We start from the raw sequence: 23,639 nt of genomic DNA on the forward strand, positions 1-23,639 counted from the left end.
ACACGTGCGCTGTGCACATGCGTCTGGATTCAGCCAGCGGCAGCAAGGGGAATGTGCAAAGGTGTCAGCTGAGAATAGCGGGCCTTTGGCTTTTCGATTTTCCTTTTTCGATTCTCCTGCGTGAATTTTTTCACATTTGTGAGTTCCGCAAACAAAGATAAAATATTAAAATGACATAGGCCCAGTGGAGGTTCTAGACATATTTTACTTGGGGGGGGGGGGGGGAGTGTTTAATCAGGGGGGCACATTAAAAACAAACAAATTATATTTAAACATTAAATACTTTAATTTTGCTTTACATTAAAATCATAGAAATGGCTTAGGCTCTCCCTCTTCCAGTTCCTAAACTCTGTCAATACCTTGATATGTTTCTCTAACTTTTATTTACTGGGGCAAAAAAGGCCGCAATGTCCCTTCTTCGTTTCATGATGACTACTAGAAGAAGAAAAACATAATTCTTTTAACTTTTTTTTTTTTCTTTTTCAGTCAGCTCAGGGGGCCACAGGGGGGCCCTGGCCCCCGTGGGCCCCGGTGTAGAACCACCCCTGCATAGGCCTATTATTTTATAAACAGACCTATACGGCCTACTAAAATGTGGGAGTGTATTTGCCCTTCCGCCAAACTCTTCCCTGCAGGGTCCACGTGCATGCAACCCTAATTGTATAATAAGCTTTACATTATTGTAAAGTCTTCATTTGGTACAGCACAGGAGATTGGAACCACAGACTTCTTGATCTGCAGCGACATGCTCTAACTACTGGAGCTTCTATTCCCAGTGTACATGAGGGTGTGAAGAACAGTACATTACAGTTGGAGAGAACTGAAGAGAAATTCATCGATCCCTAGACCACAACAACATGTCTTTACCCAGCATGAAACATCAGTGAAATATTAAAACACGTAAAGTGCGATTGAAACACGTTTATTAAATCTCGTATTAAATAGAAAATCAATTAAATATATTTTTTAAACATTAAAAAACTAATTAGATTCATTCACCATGAAATTCTTAACATTGTGGCAAATCACAGATTTGCTATTACTCACACTTTTAGTTCAAAATAACGGTTCTACAATACATTCCTTCTTTTAACTAATATCTGTTATCAAAAAGTTGTAAAATATATTTACTATAATGTATACATTGTTTTGTGTCCAGCACATAATTCAGAAATATATTTGGCCACAGATGTAGCTACACAAGCAACACATCAAGACCCAGCCTAGCCTAGCCTAGCCTAGCTTAGCTTAGCCAGTCATACAGAACTAGACTGAGCCAAATCTTGATGCATTTCAACATTAGGTATAAAACACGTTTTTTCATAATTTAGTCCAGCTTTCAACAAATACAATTCTAATAATAAATATAATCAATAAATATTTAAATAGACATTAAATAAACCTTAAAATAAATAAATAATGTAAAACCAAAACAAGTATAATAATACAAATAAATAGAAGAATGTCTGGGAACTCAGGACTCGGTTGTCAGGGGTCAGGGGTCAGGACTCAGGGTCTTCCTCTAGACCACCACGCAGAAGTCGGTGAGGTAAGTGAAGAGGATGTCTATCTCTCCTATGGCCTTGTTGATCCCCTCCGGTCCCATCTGAAACCCACGCATACACCTTGTTAGTTAGCACACACCTCCAAAGTCAATAATAGAGAAGCCAGACAGGCCTGAAATATGTGACGTGTGTGTGATCTGTGTCAGACTCTTACCCTTTTCAGCTCGTTTTTGAAAGCCACACTGTTTGCATGATCCTCATATTCATCGATAACCTGAAGGAGAGAAACCACAAAGTTACTTTCAGTGTGCGATAAGCGTGCGATAAGCAACACACATTAACCTCTTATCTATAGAGCAATACAACCACCACAGACAGATAGGAAGAGTGATAAGAGAGAGAGAGGGAGACAGAGAGAGAGAGACAGAGACAGAGAGAGAGAGAGAGAGAGAGAGAGAGAGAGACAGAGAGAGAGAGAGAGAGAGAGAGATAGAGAGAGAGAGAGAGAGAGAGACAGAGAGACAGAGAGACAGAGACAGAGAGACAGAGACAGAGAGACAGACAGAGAGACAGAGAGACAGAGACAGAGACAGAGACAGAGAGACAGAGAGACAGGGAGAATTTCCTTACACATCCATGTCTGCTCAGGTCCCTGGCGACCCTGGCCAGGTCCTCCCTCAGCTGGGGCATCTGGTGGTGCATATTGTGCCTCAGAGGCAGGATGCTGTTCAGGTAATACCCCAGGATGTTGGCATGGAGACAGCACACTTTCTGGTGGTCCTGGCAACAGAGAGACCCAGTATCACAAGTGTGTCACCGCAGGGACGCCACAGTGTGGACCCCTGATTGACTGAACCAGGCAGGATTGAAAGCAGAACCTTGAGGTTCCAACACTTAACCCCTTTTCAGGTTCTAGTGGTTTTGTTCAGAACGGATCCCTTTCTCTCAAGATCACTTTCTCTAGACAAGGGTCCTTATAATTCTCCTAATATTTTACACAATTTCTTTGATATTATGATAATTAATATGAAGATTGTGAAACTTAGTGATGCTGTTAAGTTTCTTTATCTGCAAGATTCATATTAATTCATACTAATAATTATTGTTTCGATTAATAGGCTAAAGTTTGCTTACCTCCTTCATGTTCGGTTTGCGAATGAGAATCGTATCAGTGTCCGTGTCCTCCTTCTGCGCCTGTTTTCGTGGACAAAATAACGTCAGATAACCAACAACGTTTGCCTTATTGTATCTCTACCCCAACGTGGCACAACTGTTTGCAACAACCTTTGTGACGGTATTTCTATAAATAAATAAAAATCAAACGAAATATAACAAAGTCCAAAGATGCAAGCACTCACATGTCGCGACACCTCGCGTACGGCACCGTACGTGTCCGGGCTCTGCAGCACCGGGCTGATTGGCTGTGGCGGAGCCTTGGCGCCTTTTGGCGCAGGTTTGCCCGTGACCTCCCGGTAAGCACAGAGGCTCAGCATCATAACGGCAAGGACAACGGTACACTTCATATCTCCGGTTCACAAGCGTCTTCTTCAGAGGGGAATAAGCAAGTAGAATATCACCGTTCACCTGGTTTGGAAAAAAAAGAGAATAAAACTCAATCTCTCATACAAAGATAGTTAGAAGATAAAAGAACAATGAAGTTCTGATTCCTCCAACAGGTTTAGAGATGTGTCCTTACCTGTGGGTCTGGAGGGTTCATGTTGTCTACCTGTGCAAAGATCGTATTTATAGTCCCTTCGGATGAAGATGACAGCACAGCACTTCCTTCTGTCAAAATAGGTTAGGCGAAATCCCCCCTCCCACCTCTTGGCCGGCCTCTCTCTCACACACACACACACATACACACCTGAGTCAGAGTATTGCTGTGTTGCCTATATCTATTTCAATACAGGATGTCCATCATTACATCATCAGGGGAAATATTGTCAGCTAACGCAAAATATGACACTCAACCGACCGTTAAAAGGGAGAAGTCGTGGTTCACGTGTGACCCTTCTTGTACGTCATAGGGATTATAAACTGTTTCCTCACCTGCTACCGAAACATTTACGGATACACTTGTGTGAATTTCCCGGTGATTCAATTATAAACCCCGCCCGTCAGGCGTTTAAACACGAGCAGAAAAAAAAACTCGTCTCTCACGGTGTGCTCGTGTGGACAATGGCGCGGCCAGTCCAGGCGCGATTAACACCTGCTGTTGCCAGGTGAGCTCTCGAGAGCAGCGGAGGAGGAAGTCAGTGCAGTGCTGCAGTATCGCCCGATTTACACATGTATAATCTTATCTTACTTTAATGGAGGGAACTTCTGCGGCGTGCCACTGGCCAAGATGCCGTTTATTTTTCACGTCACGGAGCAGGACGGCACAACGTTGTTTAATAACTTACATAACAGAAACCGATGAAGCGAGTTATGATTATTATATACATCGTGTTCCATTCATTGTGAAAAACGGATTGTCGATCCATGCTGCATGTTGCGTCTGCATACCTTGTTGTTGTCATTACCTGTAGCTTTGTCAGTATAAACATTTACTTGCTTTCAGATCACTTTAATTACATCGCTTTGAAAATAAAAACGTGAATATTGAGCTAAGAAAAGTTGTCTTCATCAAGTGTTCATTCTTGATTAAAAAAAAATGTGCGTGATATATGTTGAATCTAGGATGATGGTTAAATAATTATGCAGTGAATTTCTTGTGAGACTCTAAATTGTCAGTCTAGGACAGCATCCCAGCTGGGTGCAACAGGAAGGACTGCAGCACCAACATGAGCTACAACTTTCAACATGTGTAGAAATGACACAACATAGGATTTATTGTATGTTTCAAATATGTATTTGGTATTTGAGCCTCTAGGGCCTAGAGTCTAGACCATTTACAGTAGAGAATCACACAGCAGGTCACAACAACATACCTGTTGACTTATTTGCATAATTAGCACACCTGCTAATGGATGAGAGGGAGAGATGGAGGGATGGAGGGAGGGGGTGAGAGAAGGGATGGAGGGAGGGGGTGAGAGGGACAGGAAGCTAGTTTGACTGTTGACGTACTTAACCTCTCAGCTCTTACCTGTCAGTGGATACTGACAGATCATTTTTCAATCAAATGTATTTTATGATGTATAAAACAAAATTCCTCAAAATAAATACAAAAAGAAACACTATCAGGACGATTCTCACACACCTTTTGAATCAAAGTCTCTTCATTCAACCACGTCAGAAATAGCACCAGGCCTGACTTCCTGTGTGTGTGTGTGTGTTTGTGCATATGTGTGTGTGTGTGTGTGTAAAGTATGTATGTGTGTGTGTGTAGTAGGGTCATGGCTAGATCTTAACCCCTAAAGGGGAAACGGGAAGAGGTCAGCTAGAGGTCGGAGGTCAAGAGAGGTCATCTCTTCCCCCAGAACTCCTCTCGTCTCTTCTGAGCGCGCTCCAGCACCGCCGTCGCCAGAGCGCAGGAGCCTGCAGAACGCCAGGACATCTCCGACATGCGGTCGTCTTGGCAACGGAGAAAGAGAGACAGGACAGAGATGAGAGAGAGAGGAAGAGAGAGAAAGATAAAGACAATTAAAGGATTGACCTCTTCTGAAATGTCCAGTATCAGATTATTGTTGTGTTTTGCTTCATCCCAGCTTTGTGATTTACCTTCCTCTGATGTCGCTGCTCCTGGCCTCCCCAGCACCACCTCAGACATCCTCACTCCTAGATTACCTACAGACACAAGAACACACCCCCATCGTCACCCAACACCGACAGGAAACTTATGGTCCCACTGCAGGTTCGCTTCTGAGGAAAGAAGGAAGAGAAAATTCAGGAGATGGAGAGAAGAGATGAGGGGAATTCCAGTGTCAGGTGTCTGAGTCAGCCCCAGCCCCAGCCCCAGCCCCAGGCCCAGCCCCAGCCCCAGGCCCAGCCCCAGGCCCAGCCCCAGCCCCCACAGGCTATTGAGAGGGCCAGAGAGGTGGCCCCTCCAGCCTCTCCCTGGCTCTGTGTCTGAGGCTGTGTCTCACTACAGTCCCTGTGGAACTGAATCACAGCAACAAATCTCGTCTTTCTCTTCCTGGTTACAGAGAAGCATGGGAATCAGAAAACACCAGTCCTTCCTTCTTCCCCTCTCCTCCTCTCTTGTCTTCTCCCCTAAAACATGGAACAGGTGTGTCAGCGCAGAGTAGAATAGAATGGAGTTTAAGTTAGTAGAGTAGTTAAGTAGAGTAGAGTAGTAAAGTACAGTAGTTAAGTAGAGTAGAGAGTAGACCCCATCCTCAACATCCTCTTGTAGTCTGACCCAGAAACAAAAGAACCTGATGATGGTAACAGCCCTCCCCCTCTCTTTAACAGTAACTGTCTATTTGTCTGCCTGTCTGTCTGCCTTTCTGTCTGACTGACTGTCTGTCTGTCTGTCTGTCTGACTGCCTGACTGCCTGTCTGACTGCCTATCTGTTTGACTGACTGTCTGTCTGTCTGTCTGTCTGTCTGCTTGTCTGACAGTGACACACATACAGCCGGTTGCTGGTGTGGGTTTGTCTAATATGATGACATCATGCTGGCCTGCACCTCCACATCCAGGTCACACTCCTCCGCAGCCCTGATACTGGAAGTCCTCCCTCATCACCTCCCTCATCACCTTCATCATCACCATCACCTCCCTCATCACCTCCCTCATCACCATCACCTCCCTCATCACCATCACCTCCCTCATCACCTCCCTCATCACCTTCATCATCATCCTCACCACCTTCATCACCATCATCATCATCATCACCATCATCATCATCATCATCACCACCATCATCATCACCATCATCATCATCATCACCATCATCATCACCATCATCATCATCACCATCACCATCATCATTATCACCATCATCATCACCATCATCACCATCATCATCATCATCATCATCATCATCATCATCATCACCATCACCATCATCACCATCATCATCACCATCATCATCATCATCATCATCATCATCATCATCATCATCATCATCACCATCATCATCATCATCATCACCATCATCATCACCATCATCATCATCATCATCACCATCATCATCACCATCACCATCATCACCATCATCATCACCATCATCATCATCATCATCACTATCATCATCATCATCATCATCACCATCATCATCATCATCATCACCATCACCATCATCATCATCATCATCACTATCATCATCATCATCACCATCATCATCATCACCATCATCATCATCATCATCATCACTATCATCATCATCATCATCACCATCACCATCATCATCATCATCATCATCATCACCATCATCATCACCATCATCATCATCATCATCACTATCATCATCATCATCACCATCATCATCATCATCATCACCATCATCATCATCACCATCATCATCATCATCATCATCATCACCATCATCATCACCCTCATCACCATTGTGCTGGAACTCTGGGTTCCTTAGAGTTCCCTGGATGCGGTTGGCTGGAGGGGGCCCGGGTAGGGGTGGTCGCAGTCTGGAGGCTGCCTTCTTGGGGGATCTGGAGGCTGGGGGGTCCTGAGGGAGGCTCTGGGGGGGGCTCTGCCTAGAGCAGGCCTCCTCTCTGAGGGGGAGGGGGTCCACCGTGACCACCCCAGCTGCTGAGGGCCCCCCAGGGGGGCTTCCAGCCTAGGGAGGGAGGAGAGGGTTAGAGGGGGCTCACACAATCCCCCATACACACACACACACACACACACACACAGGCTGCTCCTGACCTGGTGTGGGTGTTTCTGGGGTGTCCTGACAGCCAGCTGCCTGCAGGGGGAGAGGGGTTCCCCCAGAGGGGTGTTACTCTCACACACACCCCTCTTCCGTCTGGGGGGGCTCACCAGGAGAGCACCACCTACAGAAACAACCTTTTAACCACACAGAGTTGGTACAGGCACTGGATCTGGACATTACAGGCCTTTCAAGGAGTGTTCAAGCACTATTTGGGGTTTTTCCAGGACTACAATCAGAGATCTCATGGATCAAACAAATACTTTATTTACTTTAAATTAATCCTTATTAAAGCTACAAATGTTATTTAATCAAGAGCAGCGAGTGATTTTCTTCTGTTCTTTGATTTGAGATGGACAGCAGTGGGTTTATTAGACGGCTGTCTCTGAGACCTGACGCACACTTAGCGGATCACTCAAATTCAAGAACTTCAAGTGCCATGTACAAACCCTGCATACAGCATTCTTCAACATGTCATGAGAAATGTTGAGTTGGGGTATGAGAGTGTGCTATGATGCTGTGACAGGGAGAGCTGGAGGGAGGGAGGTGGTGAGAGGTACAGGAAGCTAGTTCTGACTGTTGACATACTTAACCTCCATCTCCTCTTTACTCAGTGTGAAATTGCAGGTCAGCAGGTCAGAGAGCAGAGCGTCAGCTCTCGGAAGCACTGTCAGGAGCATGGTCTAGATGCTGTGTGTGTGTGTGTGTGTGTGTGTGTGTGTGCGTGCGTGTGTGTGTACCGGTAGCGGGGGTGGTCCTGTCGTGATGTGTTCTCTGCTTGGGCCTGATCTTCATCTGAGGGGTGGCTAGTCTGCCCTCCTCCCTGGAACACACACACACACATTGAGGAATACACACACACACACATCCACACATACATGAACCCGGGATCTGGCTGACAGACATTAACAGATCTAATCCCCTCCAACAGTCAGAACCACAACAACCACCTACTCTTCATCTTCCTCCTCCTGCTCCTCCCCCCAGGCTAGCTTCCTCTGAACAGGCAGGGTGGGGGGGCCAGGGGGGGCCGGGCCAGGGGGGGCCGGGCCAGGGGGGGCCGAGCCAGGGGAAGCGGGGGGGCAGGGGGCCTCACCCCCCCCTGTGGAGCTCTTTCTGCTGGACCCTGGAGTCAGAGGTACTGAGGGGCCGGCACTGGAGCTGCTGTCCACCCTGCACACACACACACACACACACACTCGGATATACTCTACACACCTGCTCAGGAGTGTTCAGCTGTGGAGTGTTAGGGTGAAAGGTGTTCAGGTGAGGTGTGTCAGACCTGGCCAGGTCCAGGGCCTCGATGGTGGGGCTGAGAGAGGAGGAGGAGGTGGCGGAGGTGGAGGGCTCCCACAGGTGGGTCTGCTCTGACAGGATCTGGTTCAGGTGGAGGCGTGAGAAGTGGGTACCCCACGCTCTACTCCTGTAGGCCTCGGCCTTGCTCCTCAACTCCCGCACCTGCCGCCACACACACACACATCTATATACACAAATATACACAGATATACACACAAATACAGTATATACACACAGGGCTCCAAATTGGCACCCGCCAAGCGCCAATGGCATGTAGATTTTTGTGCTGGCGACTAAACTGTGTCCCATGCTCCGCCATGTGGAGAGTATAGCTCCCGTCTACCGCGCCCGTCATGGTTTTAAAAAGCTTGCAATGCCAACATGAATAGTTGAGCGCGCATCTAGGTGGCAGAAAACCGGGAAGATAGCCTTAAAACAGCTAGAAAATGACACGCATCAGAATTTTGATTTGGGTCACGAAAGTCTTGAAATTTGAGTGAGTGTGTCGCCAGTTAGACCGCAAAGTCTTACTAGGCGGCAGCCATGTCTCTTTCTTGGTCGCGTCATCGAGTCAAACAGGGCATTTCAACAGATATGGGAATTCTGCTTTTAGCCAGCTGGTCCAATGCGAAGACCAAACCTCATGGACAAGGACAACCCATCTCACATTGGGCAAGAGGAGTAGTAGACCCCGGAACCCCCTGAGTTAATAAACAATGATATTAAAATCAAGGGTAAAGGTTGTTTATGTCAAACTATTTCAGAGTACGTCTGAAATGCCAGGTTTAATTTTGGCCGGTAAAAAATATTATTGGCTGGTAATTTTTATCTACCAGCCATTTTGGCTGGTAAGACAAAAAGTTAATTTCGAGCCCTGTATACACACACACACACTTTATACACACACACACACACTATATACACACATACACACCACACACATACTATATACATACATACACACACACATACTATATACATACACACACACACACACACATACTATATACACACACACACACACACACACACATACTATATACACACACACACACACACACATACTATATACATACACACACACACATACAGAAACACACACACATACTATATACATACACACACACACATACTATATACATACACACACACACATACTATATACACACACACACACATATATACATATATATATACAGTACCAGTCAAAAGTTTGAACACATTTTCCCATTCAATTCAGTCAGCCTGTCAGCAAACCAACCAGCAGCAAGCCAGCACTGACATATAAAAAGGCAGAGAGTACACACACAGACTTCCTGCACACACACACTACCAGCACACACACACACTACCAGCACACACACACACTACCAGCACACACACACACTACTAGCACACACACAGTCTTGAGTGTTACCTCTTGGAACCACATGTTACTAGGGTCACCGTTCCCTCCCTGGAGGTAGGACAGGAACACACAGGTAAACAGCTGGACTCAGGACACTGATGTCTGCTGCAAGCTCTCCAGCCCCAGACACAGCCCCAGCCTTGACCCCAGCCCCAGACACAGCCCCAGCCTTGACCCCAGCCCCAGACACAGCCCCAGCCTCGACCCCAGCCCCAGACACAGCCCCAGCCTCGACCCCAGCCCCAGACACAGCCCCAGCCTCGACCCCAGCCCCAGACACAGCCCCAGCCTCGACCCCAGACACAGCCCCAGCCTCGACCCCAGCCCCAGACACAGCCCCAGACACAGCCCCACGCTCACCCTCAGCCTTAGCCCAAACCTCAACCTCAGTCCCAACACCACCCTCACCTCCTCTCCTGCAGGAGCAGCCCTCACCCTGACCCAGCCCACCTCCTCTCCTGCAGGAGCAGCCCTCACCCTGACCCAGCCCACCTCCTCTCCTGCAGGGTTAGCCCTCACCCTGACCCAGCCCACCTCCTCTCCTGCAGGGTTAGCCCTCACCCTGACCCAGCCCACCTCCTCTCCTGCAGGAGCAGCCCTCACCCTCACCCAGCCCACCTCCTCTCCTGCAGGAGCAGCCCTCACCCTCACCCAGCCCACCTCCTCTCCTGCAGGAGCAGCCCTCACCCCGACCCAGCCCACCTCCTCTCCTGCAGGAGCAGCCCTCACCCCGACCCAGCCCACCTCCTCTCCTGCAGTGGCAGTCTTCACCCAAACTCCACCCTGGTATCTGTAGCAGAGCGGAGAGCGGAAGTTGGAGTCATACTCTGACCTCACCTTCCTGGAGACAGAGAGATGATGAGACGCAAAACACACATCTACACAACACACCACACACATCTACACAACACACCACACACACATCTACACAACACACCACACACACATCTACACAACACACCACACACTTAAACTTCCCTCACCTCAGCGCTCCATGGGAAGGAACAGGCTTTTGAGGGGACAGTGACCTCACTTCCTGTTGCGGACTCTCGTTCACCATAGCTGCAACTTCCTGTTGGGGGCTGCGCTTCCTCTCCTTCTCTTCCCTTCTCTTCTTCCTCTTGCTCTGATATCACCAGAGAAACAAACAAGAATGATCGTCTGCACACACACACACACTTACACACACACACCTAGGGGAAGTTTGGTTTACCACCTGTAGAACCAGTCTGGAATACTTGACCTTGCATGATCCTCTTATCCTTCTGTACTCTCCAGGACCCGCACACACACACACACGCCACACAAACCAACACACACCACGCACAACACACAGCCTTATCAAAGTACTGGTAGGCCTGTTTCCTTCAGTGTGGAATGTGGAATTTCTTTCGCTCACAGATTCTTACACACAGTGTCTTACATTTACATTTAGCCGACGCTTACAGTAAGTTTAGCGACTTACAGTCAGTACAGGGACATTCCCCCCGAGGCAAGTAGGGTGAAGTGCTTTGCCCAAGACACAACGTCATTTTCACAGCCGGGACTCAAACCGGCAACTTTCTGATTAATAGCCTGATTCCCCAACCGCTCAGCCATCTGACGCCCTCTTACACACAGTATCTTACACACAGTCTTACATAGTCTTACACAGTCTCACTCTTTCTCCCTAGTCTTTCTCCCTTCCTTGTGATCCTGTTGTACCAGTTTCGCATGAGACTGCACCCAAAATAAATTGTTTTGTGTTGCACCCAAGGTACTAAGTTGTGTTTGCACTGTCTTAAGCAATACTCGTTGGACTCTGCCTGGTAGCTGAGATGTGGTTACTGTACGCTGTGCCTGGTAGCTGAGATGTGGTTACTGTACGCTGTGTCTGGTAGCTGAGATGTGGTTGCTGTGAGCTGTGTCTGGTAGCTGAGATGTGGTTACTGTACGCTGTGTCTGGTAGCTGAGATGTGGTTACTGTACGCTGTGTCTGGTAGCTGAGATGTGGTTGCTGTGAGCTGTGTCTGGTAGCTGAGATGTGGTTACTGTGAGCTGTGTCTGGTAGCTGAGATGTGGTTACTCGGCGCTGTGTCTGGTAGCTGAGATGTGGTTGCTGTGAGCTGTGTCTGGTAGCTGAGATGTGGTTACTGTGAGCTGTGTCTGGTAGCTGAGATGTGGTTACTCTGCGCTGTGTCTGGTAGCTGAGATGTGGTTACTGTGCGCTGTGTCTGGTAGCTGAGATGTGGTTACTGTGCGCTGTGTCTAGTAGCTGAGATGTGGTTACTGTGCGCTGTGTCTGGTAGCTGAGATGTGGTTACTGTGCGCTGTGTCTGGTAGCTGAGATGTGGTTACTGTGCGCTGTGTCTGGTAGCTGAGATGTGGTTACTGTGCGCTGTGTCTGGTAGCTGAGATGTGGTTACTGTGCGCTGTGTCTGGTAGCTGAGATGTGGTTACTGTGAGCTGTGTCTGGTAGCTGAGATGTGGTTACCGTGCGCTGTGTCTGGTAACTGAGATGTGGTTACTGTGCACTGTGTCTGGTAAATGAGATGTGGTTACTGTGTGCTGTGTCTGGTAAATGAGATGTGGTTACTGTGTGCTGTGTCTGGTAACAACAGACCAGATTGTTCCTTGACTCTGACCACTGACATACTTTTAGAACTACACACTTCTGACCCTCTGCTATATAACACATATACTGTATAGGAAGTGTTTGTAAGAAGCTGCAGTGTTTCCCCTATGTTGATTTTTCCGTGGCGGCCCGCCACAGTTAAATTTCTGCCGCCACGGTATCAGAATTAGGGCTGTACACAATTTTAGGCCGTCTTATCAGCCGTGATTGTTAGAGCGCATGTCGAAGAATAGCACAGAGGCGCTTGAGATTGCGCGTGTGCGTCCTTGAGAACTGTAAGTCGTATAACTAATGTTGTCAGTTAATTTAAGCCTGTCATTTTATTATTCTATAGTTCTTGCAAATTTAAATGAAGTTAACTGGTGATTTTCTTTGTTTGTATGTTTCCCCTGCTAGCGAAATTGCTCGTCTGTGGATTCGATAGCGATTATTAGTGCATTATTATGCTTAAGTGGTTTTAATGAATAAATAGTGGGTATATTGTTATTATTAGTTACAGAATGCTTAGCCTATCAAGACCAAATGAAGCAGACAGTGTACATGCTTCCAAGTGGCCCCTTAATCGATAGGCAACTGACCATAATAAGTTGTTACGTCAATTAGTAATTGGCAGCATTTATGCCATTTAGAACATACTGTAAGGTGTCTTTAAGTATGCTAACTTTATTTCTTTTGGGGGAAACAGGACAAAAATATGTGCAATATTATATTAGCTATTAGACTATTACATTAATCTGCTCCGAAATATAGGGTTAGGGTTAGCAGTTTGTTAGGGGGAGGGGGGAGTGGGGGGGGGGGTTAAACCTGACCTGCCCCCACTGCTAAAAACAAATCTAGGGGAAACACTGAGCTGAGGAGTAAAGCATCCAATGAGCCACCTGGGGACCAGACAAGATGTCCACAGCGCCCCCTGTGGGCTGAACACGTCAATACAACAAATGTTTTATGTGAGAAAAAAATGTAGGACTTGGATAAAATCCCATAACAATAATTAGGATTTATTAACATTCAATTATTGATATAGTAATGATTATGGACCTATTTAGATTAAATATTGATGATTATTATCACTAACTAGTATTATGTTATTGTTGTTATTATTATTATTGACTTACATTAGATTACATCATTGTATTGTATCAAGCCTCGTACCTAGATCTCGGCCAATCATAAGAGCCAACGTTATTCTACCTTCCCTGTCCCTGCTGTTCTGGGATGTTCCTCTACCTTGGCCGGCTCCTCAGGGGGAACGTCCTCCGGTTGGAACAGCGTGGCCTCCTCGTGCTCCAGGGTCCGGCGGTACCGCGGGGCTCGCGGCGGGGGGGAACCTTTGAAGCTCCGTTGGTACTCTGTCTCCACCAGCGCTGGGCGGGGCTTGGCCGGCCGGACAGTCTTGTGGCTGGGCTGCAGCACCTGGGACAGATGTGTTAGCGTGTTAGCATGCTCCATTTACATGCATTTATTACATTACAACACATCATCCTTCATGTTAGCATGTTAGCATCCAGTGTACAGCCCCAGCAGACCGACAGCTCTCTAGCACCCTCTGCTGGGGTGAGGGCGGAGAAGGCGACCAGTGGGCCAACCAACAGGGACTGCATGGAGGTTTGTAGGCATCGTCCGGTTCTACAGGTGTTCTCACACAGACTCCAGAAGGTTCTCCAGGTGTTCTCACATGTTCTCCAGAAGGTTCTCCAGGTGTTCTCACCTGTTCTGCCGCCAGCAGGGGGGAGCGAGCCGCGGTTGTTCTCCACAGGAACTGCCTGCTGTACTCAGAGCTGTGGAGCCCCGCCCTCCTACCTGACGACCTCAAACCTGCCTTCCTCCTTAGCACCTGATGCACCTGGTCAATAACACCATCAATAACACCATCAATAACACCATCAATAACACCATCAATAACACCATTAATAAACACCATCAATAACACCAACACGATAAATAAAATGAATAAGGTTATTCAGTGCTCACAGACCCCCGTCACAGCTCCACTCTGTCCTTCCTCCGTCGCCATGGGCATTCTGCACTGTGCCTGGCTAATCAGGGCACAGGGTGGGGGTGTGGGGCGGGGCTGAGAGCCAGGGGGTCTGGGGCCCCGGGGAGCCTCTGGGGTCTGCACATGCTCTGGTGAGGCCGGGGCCGGGGCCGGGGCCGGGGAGGTTCTTTGAGGGGCCGGGGCTGGGGCCGGGGCTGGGGCCGGGGCTGGGGAGGTTCTTTGAGGGGCTGGGGCAGGTCCTGGGGCAGGAGAGGGTCTTTGAGGGGCCGGGGCAGGTCCTGGGGCAGGAGAGGGTCTTTGAGGGGTACAGGGTGAGGGTGTGGCTGTTCCCTGAGAGGGGTCAGGGTCCCAGATGAGGGAGCTGGACACCTGGGGAAGGTGCTGCTGGGACAACACCTTCCTCCTGGCCAGGAACTGAGGCTCTCTGACCATACCTGGAGGACACACACACTCCTGAACATTATGGAAATGTTGTACACAAAAAAAAATACAAAACTGGAAGAAATTAAATAAAAGACAGACACAAGCCCACACACACTCTGCCACACACACTCTGTCACACACACTCTGCCACACACACTCTGTCACACACACTCTGTCACACACAGTCTGCCACACACACTCTGCCACACACACTCTGTCACACACACTCTGCCACACACACTCTGTCACACACACTCTGTCACACACACTCTGCCACACACACTCTGCCACACACACTCTGCCACACACACTCTGTCACACACACTCTGCCACACACACTCTGTCACACACACTCTGCCACACACACTCTGTCACACACACTCTGCCACACACACTCTGTCACACACACTCTGCCACACACACTCTGTCACACACACTCTGTCACACACACTCTGCCACACACACTCTGCCACACACACTCTGTCACACACACTCTGCCACACACACTCTGCCACACACACTCTGTCACACACACTCTGCCACATACACTCTGTCACACACACTCTGCCACACACACTCTGCCACACACATCCTTACCCAGCTCGTCAGAGCGTAGACCTGCCAGGGGAGGTGGGTGGTGAGGAGAGGCACTCCTGGACCGAGATACCCGCCCAGCCTTGAATTTATTCTGATACTCTGAAGTTCCCTGTGGAACATACACACGCGCGCGCGCACACACACGATATTACAGACAATATCACGGTGAACCACCAGCTGCAGGATATCTGCCTGTGTACCAAATTAGCTATCTGGTTCCAGGTTTAATATAATCAGACTGAAGTGGTATTACTATTATCTGGATTATACTAATGCAAATCCTGTGCAGTAGCCTAAGCAAAGCGCTATTCTCTCTTTCGCTAAGGTTAATTTTATTGTTATGGCTTGCTAAAGTATGCATAGTATGCTACTATGTCGCCACAGATCCATGATAATTGTATGAAACTTACATTAAGTTGCTATTTCTGTATTGACAAATCGAAAGTTCTGCTATCGACGTGATGACGTACAAGCTAGCTAGTTTGCTAACAAACAGGGTTGTAACTTAAATAATTTTGATTCTGACGTAAACATTCTGTCGTTTCATTGTTTACCTTGAAGTGCACCGGCATTTTCCTAAAATACTAGCCTACTTTGGGTTTACGGAGGTATTGTGATCTTTATAAAAGTAATTAGCTATCAATCTAATGATGTTGTTTCTGCAGGAGTCGGTTAAAGTAAAGCCCTCGTTGCCTTGGCAAAGCTTGAAGCGTCTTGTCGTGCGCATGCGTGTTCAATGCTTTTCACAACCATTTAAAAAAGCGTTAGTTGCATGCGTTTCTTACTAATGCCGCTAGATGCCAATGTTGTTGAATTTTTGGGTAGCAAACGTCTGATTTCATCAACTTTGAGGTTCTCTCGCTCTCTCCCATCTATTTTTCTCTCAGTTTCTCTCTCGCTCTGTCTCTCTCACACACTCTGTCTCTCTTTCTATGTATGGCCAGGGTTCTCTTTGTTTTGAAGGAGAGATGAGCCATTCACTCCACGAGGAAACCAAATACCAAATGACTCACTAACACACACACATACACAAGACACCATGTTACACACATGCACACAGAAACACAAACACACAGGCGCCTATTAATTCCCCCCTCCATTCTAATCAATACTCTGATTGTGAGGCGTTCTGACACAAACACACTCTGTCTGGGTCTGACAGGAGGTCAGAGGTCACAAAGAGACTCAATTCACCCGCTGGAGGGGATGGGAATGGAGGGGAGGGGAGTGGAGGGGAGTAGGGGACAGGAGGGGAGGCGAGGGGAGGGGAGTAGGGGAGGGGAGGGGAGTAGGGGACGGGAGGGGAGAGGAGTGGAGGGGAGGGGAGGGGAGTAGGGGAGTAGGGGAGTAGGGGAGTAGGGGAGTAGGGGAGTAGGGGAGTAGGGGAGTAGGGGAGTAGGGGAGGGGAGGGGAGTGGAGGGGAGTAGGGGACAGGAGGGGAGGCGAGGGGAGTAGGGGAGGGGAGGGGAGTAGGGGACGGGAGGGGAGAGGAGTGGAGGGGAGTAGGGGACGGGAGGGGAGGGGAGGGGAGGGGAGGGGAGGGGAGGGGAGGGGAGGGGAGGGGAGGGGAGGGGAGGGGAGGGGAGGGGAGGGGAGGGGAGGGGAGGGGAGGGGAGGGGAGTAGGGGAGGGGAGGGGAGTAGGGGACGGGAGGGGAGGGGAGGGGAAGGGAGGGGAGTGGAAGGGAGTAGGGGAGGGGAGGGTTGTAGGGGACGGGAGGGGAGAGGAGTGGAGGGGAGTAGGGGACGGGAGGGGAGAGGAGTGGAGGGGAGTAGGGGACGGGAGGGGAGGGGGTGAATGTTTATTCTGTTAATTATTAGTGGATAATAAGAAGATGAACATGCTATTGATGCCCCGGCTGTAACCTGGCAACAAAAGCTTTGATATCCCTCGGAGACAGACAGAGAGAGAGAGAGAGAGAGAGAGAGAGAGAGAGAGAGAGAGAGAGAGAGAGAGAGAGAGAGAGAGAGAGATCTTACAACATCAACCTCCTCTGGACAGCAAAATTATTAACACAGTCACAAATTACTACACATACACATTAACCCATGCATACACACAACAACACAATCACAAACATTACTAACACATACAAGCAGACATTGGCCGGGTTTCCCAGATTCGTAACGCGAAGAGCTTCTTTGGAACGTTCGAAGAGCGTTCTAGTGTGCTCTTCGAAACGTTATTAAGAAGTTCTTCGCGTTAAGAGCTTCTTAACGAATCTGGGAAACCCGGCCATTAACAGTGTGTGTGTGTGTTTGCGAGGGATCAGGAGTGGGCCTCTAAAGACACTCATGTTTCTCAGTAACCTTTAGACACAAACCTTCATCCTCATCATCCTCCTCCTCATCATAATCCTCTTCATCCTCATCATCCTCTTCCTCCTCATCCATATCACTGGCTCCTCAGATGTCATTCATATGGAAATCTGTTGTCAAGGAAACGCAAACGTGAAACAAACAATGGATCACAGTTATGATTCCGTGTGTGTGTGTGAATGTGTGTGTGTCTCTGTGAACGTGTGTTTGTATATGAATGTGTGTGTGCGATGGTTCAGATCTCTGTCACCAGAGTTGCATCACCTAGAAAACGCCCATCCTGTTTTATCATCTCCAGCTGCTGCCTTCATCTCCTGTTCCCACTTCATCACCCCTGACCCCTGACCTCATCACCCCTGACCCCTGACCTCATCACCCCTGACCCCTGACCTCATCACCCCTAACCTCATCACCCCTGACCTCATCACCCCTGACACCTGACCCCTTAGCCCAGTGGTCACAGCAACAAAGAGAAAATAGTTATTTTGCGACGACAACCAAAGAGCCTACATTTCCATCCAGGAAGAAAGGAAGAAAGACAGGAAGGTGTTACTAAGAATAGCGTCCCTCAATGAAGCTCCACCCATGTAAGTGAAGGTTCCTGTGTGCAGTGTCTGTCTGAGTGGGGCCAACACCCCCCTCCTGCTCTTACCTCCCCTGATGCAGAGACACACTCTACAGCACTGAAGAATGGATACTTTGATAGAATAGTACTTTAGTCTGCATACTTTAAGAGTACTACAGGGTGTATACAGTGTGTGTGTGTGTGTTGTTTGACAGTTTAGCAATAGTTAGAGTGTGTCATTTGACAGTAATGCAATAGAGTTGAGGTCACTCTAGTGTGTGTGTTTGTGTGTTCCTCAGGTATGAGTTGAGTCAGCAGTCTCATGGTTGCAGACCTGTCCCAGCATGCAGCAGGATCCTTTAGCTTCACTAGTGGCAGCCTCCCCCAACCCCCTCCAGCCTCCCCAACCAGAGAGGAGAGGAGAGAAGGGGGAGGGAGAGGTGAAGGGGGAGGGAGGGGATAAGGGGGAGGGAGAGAGTGGGGAGGGTGAGGAGAGGAGGGTGTGAGGGAAGCAGCAGGGAGGGGTCTGCTTAAACAGCTGTTGAGTAAATTCCTCTGAATTCTCCCAGGGACATGTCAGAAGGGACAACCATCAAGATCTAGACCAGCCAGATCAAGACCATCAAGATCTAGACCATCCAGATCTAGACCATCCAGATCTAGACCATCCAGATCTAGACCAGACAGATCTAGACCATCCAGATCTAGACCATCCAGATGTAGACCAGCCAGATCTAGACCCTCCAGATCTAGACCAGCCAGATCAAGACCATCAAGATCTAGACCATCCAGATCTAGACCATCCAGATCTAGACCAGACAGATCTAGACCATCCAGATGTAGACCAGCCAGATCTAGACCCTCCAGATCTAGACCAGCTCCTGATACAGACTCAGAACTGATCACATGGTGATAGTAGCCACATATTATGGGATTGATGTAGAATCTGAGGCACTCCAGTCACAGTACATGCATGTGTTTGTGTAAGGCAGTTTACTATGTAGTGATTGAGGCCACATGGTCTCCAGTATTTAAGGTTTCGGAGGGAAGGAGAGAGGGAAGGAGAGAGGGAAGGAGAGAGGGAAGGAGAGAGGGAAGGAGTGAGGGAAGGAGAGAGGGAAGGAGAGAGGGAGACAAGAGTGGAGGAGGATACAGGGAAGGAGAGAGGGAGGGAAGGAGAGAGGGAAGGAGAGAGGAAGACAGGGAAGGAGAGAGGGAAGGAGAGAGGGAAGGAGAGAGGGAGGGACAGAGGGAGACAAGAGTGGAGGAGGATACAGGGAAGGAGAGAGGGAGGGAGAGAGGAAGACAGGGAAGGAGAGAGGGAAGGAAGGAAGAAAGGAGAGAGGAAGATAGGGAAGGAGGGAGGAAGATAGGGAAGGAGAGAAAGAGGGAGAGAGGGAGTGGGCCTGCATTCCATGTCAGACAGGAATACTTGGCATTCCTTCCTTCCCTCTCTCCTCTCTCTCCTCTCTATCTCGTTCTCTCTCTCCTCTCTTTCCTCTCTCTCATTTCTCGCTCTCAATGAGCTGTTTGATATCCTAAGGGGCTTTTTCCCGAGGGAAAGGGCGAGAGACTTTTAGAGACAGTGTGAGTGTGTATGTGAGAGAGACGGGGGAGAGAAAGGGGGGGGCGTCTTGACAGATGTGTGTGACGATCAAGGATTTTAATGTTTATGTTAAGTTGCACACAGAGAGAATATTAAAATCAGTTTTCATCTCATCACAGCTTAACTACTGCAATGTCTTCATTTTTTCTTGGGTAAATCTAAACACAGCCTGTCACTTCCGGGCATTTAATAACTTCTTAATCTACTGAATATATGTGTGTGTGTGTGTGTGTGTGTGTGTGTGTGTGTGTGTGTGTGTGTTAAAATGTCATTTTTGACATTATAACAATCTCCCTTATGTCCTGGTTTAAAGGAGCCGTCAGTCTGCACGAGGCTCTGAAACCGAGGCTGCGACGTCATGACGAGGAGAGAACCTCACCCAGCCAGAGACTGAGAGAGCGCGAGAGACAGCGAGCAGAAGGAGCGGCGCTACTGAACGGAGCGACAGGCAGATAACTGTAAGTACTGTATCCGTACACGCTCGATTTGCTGCAATATTGTTACCGTATTGTTTCCGAAAACGGGGCGTTTTCCGCCGCATGGAAGAACCTGCTATCGTAATCGGGGCCTGCGTGCGCTGTCTGTATCGATATAATAGTGTTACGGTGTTGCAAAAGAGAACGGAGACCGGTTCTGAGATGCATGCCAGCGGGTTTGCGGAAGAACAGGTCAAATCGCTAGAATATGGCGGAGTGATAGAGAAACAATTTAATTAGCCTACTGTTATTCTGTCTTGGAATTCAATATGTTCCGTGGGACGCAAGGGGACTAGGCGGTATTTTCAGACGTGTGTGATCCGTCATAGCGATGGTTAAAGGCGGCTGTTCCACCGGGGTATTACCGTGTAGCTAGTTACACTGTAGCTTCAACGGCATTGGTGAAGTTACAACGGAAATGGAAAAGTTATTCAATTGTCTGGTTTTACGCATTCTTTGGGAGGCTTTCCCCTTCTAGAGTCGTTAAAACGTCAACATGACAAGTCAATGCTATGTTTTACGTTACATTTCTATCCAATTGTGTTTTGCCGTAAACGTTTTCAGTGCAGAAAGCAGTCAGAGTGGTGGATGTGTCTGGTCTCGAGCCCCGCCTAGTTCCCAGCTCTTGTCGATGAAGAGAGCTGGCTTTGCCTGTCTCTGAACAAACACACGAACGGACCCGAACTCGAACAGATCCGCTGGACATTACTAGACATCAGCAGTCTTCATCTGACAAGAAGCTCTTTCATAGATTTAAACACGAAAGATAGTTTTTCTGAATTTGTAGTCTTCAGGCCAAAAAGTTTGGAGGGTAGCCTACTTAGTGTGTAGCTAAGGGGCGGCTGTCATACGGTGACGGAGACACAAAGCTAGGGCAGATTGTTTACAGTTCATGCGGGTTAGTGAATGAAAACGAAAATGCTCATTCTTTCAGGTTGCTTGGAAACCTCCCGGACAGTGTACGTGAAACGACGACCGAAAGGGGCACAGAGAGAGAGATACGTGTTATGTTCCGTTTTTTTCGGTTGGAAGATGTGAAACTTCTTTTTTCAGATGCAAGGTCAAGACCAGGCATATACCACCGCAGAAAGACACGGGTTGTGACATATTGAACTTGTCCATGACATCTGATTAACGGTTAAGTCGCGAGCTCGCCTCTGGTCCTCTGGTGCCCGTTCTATTGTCCGGTCTTTAATATAAATATGAATACTATGTTTTAACCTGTGTATCGAGTTCTGTTGATCCCCCCCTGACGGCCTATCAGGAAAGAGAGTAGCCTACATTGCACATTTCAAAGCGTTAATTTAACACCAGAAGTGTTCGTGATGAAGAGAACGTACTTATGTAAACACTCAGCGAGTTAAGTGAACTACTGGTGTTAAATGAAGACTTTGAAATGTGTTGTGTAGGAGTCGGAGAGCACATGATTAGAGAACCTCTCACATATTGAATCTGACACTCCCTCTGAGTCCGCAGTAACACTTCCCCACCTCTAGGGGTCGTCTCAGAAAGCCTGAGGGGTCGTTTCCCTAGTTCCTTATCGACTCCCTCCTAACCTCCTTCACCAAAACTTCCTTGGATCACCAGGTCTTGGGGGAGGAACATTGTGTGCTGTTGTCCAATTTGGACCTGAGGAACCCAGGAAGTGGTGTGAGGAGGTTGTCGTGGTGACCAGAAGGAGTCCTGAAGCCCCGCCCGGCCCGGCCCTCTTATCTCTCCAGAAAGGACTGTGTTTGTGTGTGTGTGGGGGTGTGTTGAGGCTGGATGAATGTGTGTCGAGGCTGTATCTATGTTTGTTTGTGTGTGTGTTTAGACTGTGTAAGGCCTCTGTGCGCTTGTGTGTGTGTGTGCGTGTGGATACACCGGCCTCATACTTGGGTGCGCCTATAGTTCAAGGCTTTCTGAACACTATATGTGTGTGTTTGTGTGTGAGAGAGAGAATTTGGAAGTGTTAGTGAGGGAGTGTGTGTGTGAAAGAGAGATAATGTGTTTGTGTGTGTAGCGCTGTGGTCGGGTTAGCCCGCTATGACGTAGTGGGTCGCCCCCTGCCCCCCCCCCCCCCCTTGAGACAGGAAGAGGAAGGAAGCTCTGTCCTCCAGGGCCAACAGGAATGCTGCTCTCAACCTCCTCTGGAACACACTCACACACCCCGCCTTCAGCAGGCTGATCCTCAGTTATTACACCCCGCCTTCAGCAGGCTGATCCTCAGTTATTACACCCCGCCTTCAGCAGGCTGATCCTCAGTTATTACACCCCGCCTTCAGCAGGCTGATCCTCAGTTATTACACCCCGCCTTCAGCAGGCTGATCCTCAGTTATTACACCCCGCCTTCAGCAGGCTGATCCTCAGTTATTACACCCCGCCTTCAGCAGGCTGATCCTCAGTTATTACACCCCGCCTTCAGCAGGCTGATCCTCAGTTATTACACAACGTCACTGTTATTCCTCAGTTATTACACCACGTCACTGTTATTCCTCAGTTATTACACCACGTCACTGTTATTCCTCAGTTATTACACCACGTCACTGTTATTCCTCAGTTATTACACCACGTCACTGTTATTCCTCAGTTATTACACAATGTCACTGTTATTCCTCAGTTATTACACCACGTCACTGTTATTCCTCTTATTACACCACGTCACTGTTATTCCTCAGTTATTACACAACGTCACTGTTATTCCTCAGTTATTACACCACGTCACTTATTCCTCAGTTATTACACCACGTCACTGTTATTCCTCAGTTATTACACCACGTCACTGTTATTCCTCAGTTATTACACAATGTCACTGTTATTCCTCAGTTATTACACCACGTCACTGTTATTCCTCTTATTACACCACGTCACTGTTATTCCTCAGTTATTACACAATGTCACTGTTATTCCTCAGTTATTACACAACGTGACACACCTACAGTCGGCCTAGCTGTAGTTAGCAGCTCTGTCTGTGGCCATCCTGAGGGGTGTCCATTCAGGCAGGGCAGCAGAGATGATTAGGACTGCACCACCAGCATGTCTTCATCACTCCTGCTGGGCTCAGTCAACACTGGTCTGCCCAGATGAGC

General features: G+C 48.3%; 3 protein-coding genes across 3 annotated transcripts in view; 1 reads left to right on the top strand and 2 right to left on the bottom strand.

Moving 5' to 3' along the window:
• Positions 1–937: 937 nt before the first annotated feature.
• il22 (interleukin 22) lies at positions 938–3,446 on the bottom strand. Its single transcript, XM_084701654.1, has 5 exons — positions 2,864–3,446; positions 2,640–2,699; positions 2,136–2,285; positions 1,720–1,779; positions 938–1,606 (listed from the first exon to the last, which is right to left on the bottom strand). The coding sequence occupies exons 1-5, from the start codon at positions 3,026–3,028 to the stop codon at positions 1,523–1,525; spliced, it is 519 nt and encodes a 172-aa protein (XP_084557780.1). The 5' UTR covers positions 3,029–3,446; the 3' UTR covers positions 938–1,522.
• Positions 3,447–4,333: 887 nt separating this feature from the next.
• Positions 4,334–16,297, bottom strand: saxo6 (stabilizer of axonemal microtubules 6). Its single transcript, XM_084702004.1, has 15 exons — positions 16,162–16,297; positions 15,608–15,716; positions 14,567–15,021; positions 14,300–14,434; positions 13,819–14,004; positions 10,961–11,103; positions 10,722–10,818; positions 9,987–10,025; positions 8,556–8,731; positions 8,228–8,446; positions 8,014–8,096; positions 7,270–7,397; positions 6,952–7,183; positions 5,166–5,231; positions 4,334–5,018 (listed from the first exon to the last, which is right to left on the bottom strand). Exons 1-15 carry the CDS (start codon positions 16,177–16,179, stop codon positions 4,909–4,911), a joined length of 2,196 nt encoding a protein of 731 aa, XP_084558130.1. The 5' UTR covers positions 16,180–16,297; the 3' UTR covers positions 4,334–4,908.
• Positions 16,298–20,449: 4,152 nt separating this feature from the next.
• rap1b (RAP1B, member of RAS oncogene family) overlaps positions 20,450–23,639 on the top strand; it is a 22,899-nt gene continuing 19,709 nt past the window's right edge. The window contains exon 1 of the mRNA XM_084701175.1: positions 20,450–20,553. The gene's annotated coding sequence lies outside the window, so the exon portion shown is untranslated. The remainder of the gene's footprint in view (positions 20,554–23,639) is intronic.

Source organism: Hypomesus nipponensis, chromosome 7 (assembly GCF_054491055.1).
Source record: "Hypomesus nipponensis isolate SF chromosome 7, ASM5449105v1, whole genome shotgun sequence".
In the NCBI taxonomy this organism is placed as follows: domain Eukaryota; kingdom Metazoa; phylum Chordata; class Actinopteri; order Osmeriformes; family Osmeridae; genus Hypomesus; species Hypomesus nipponensis.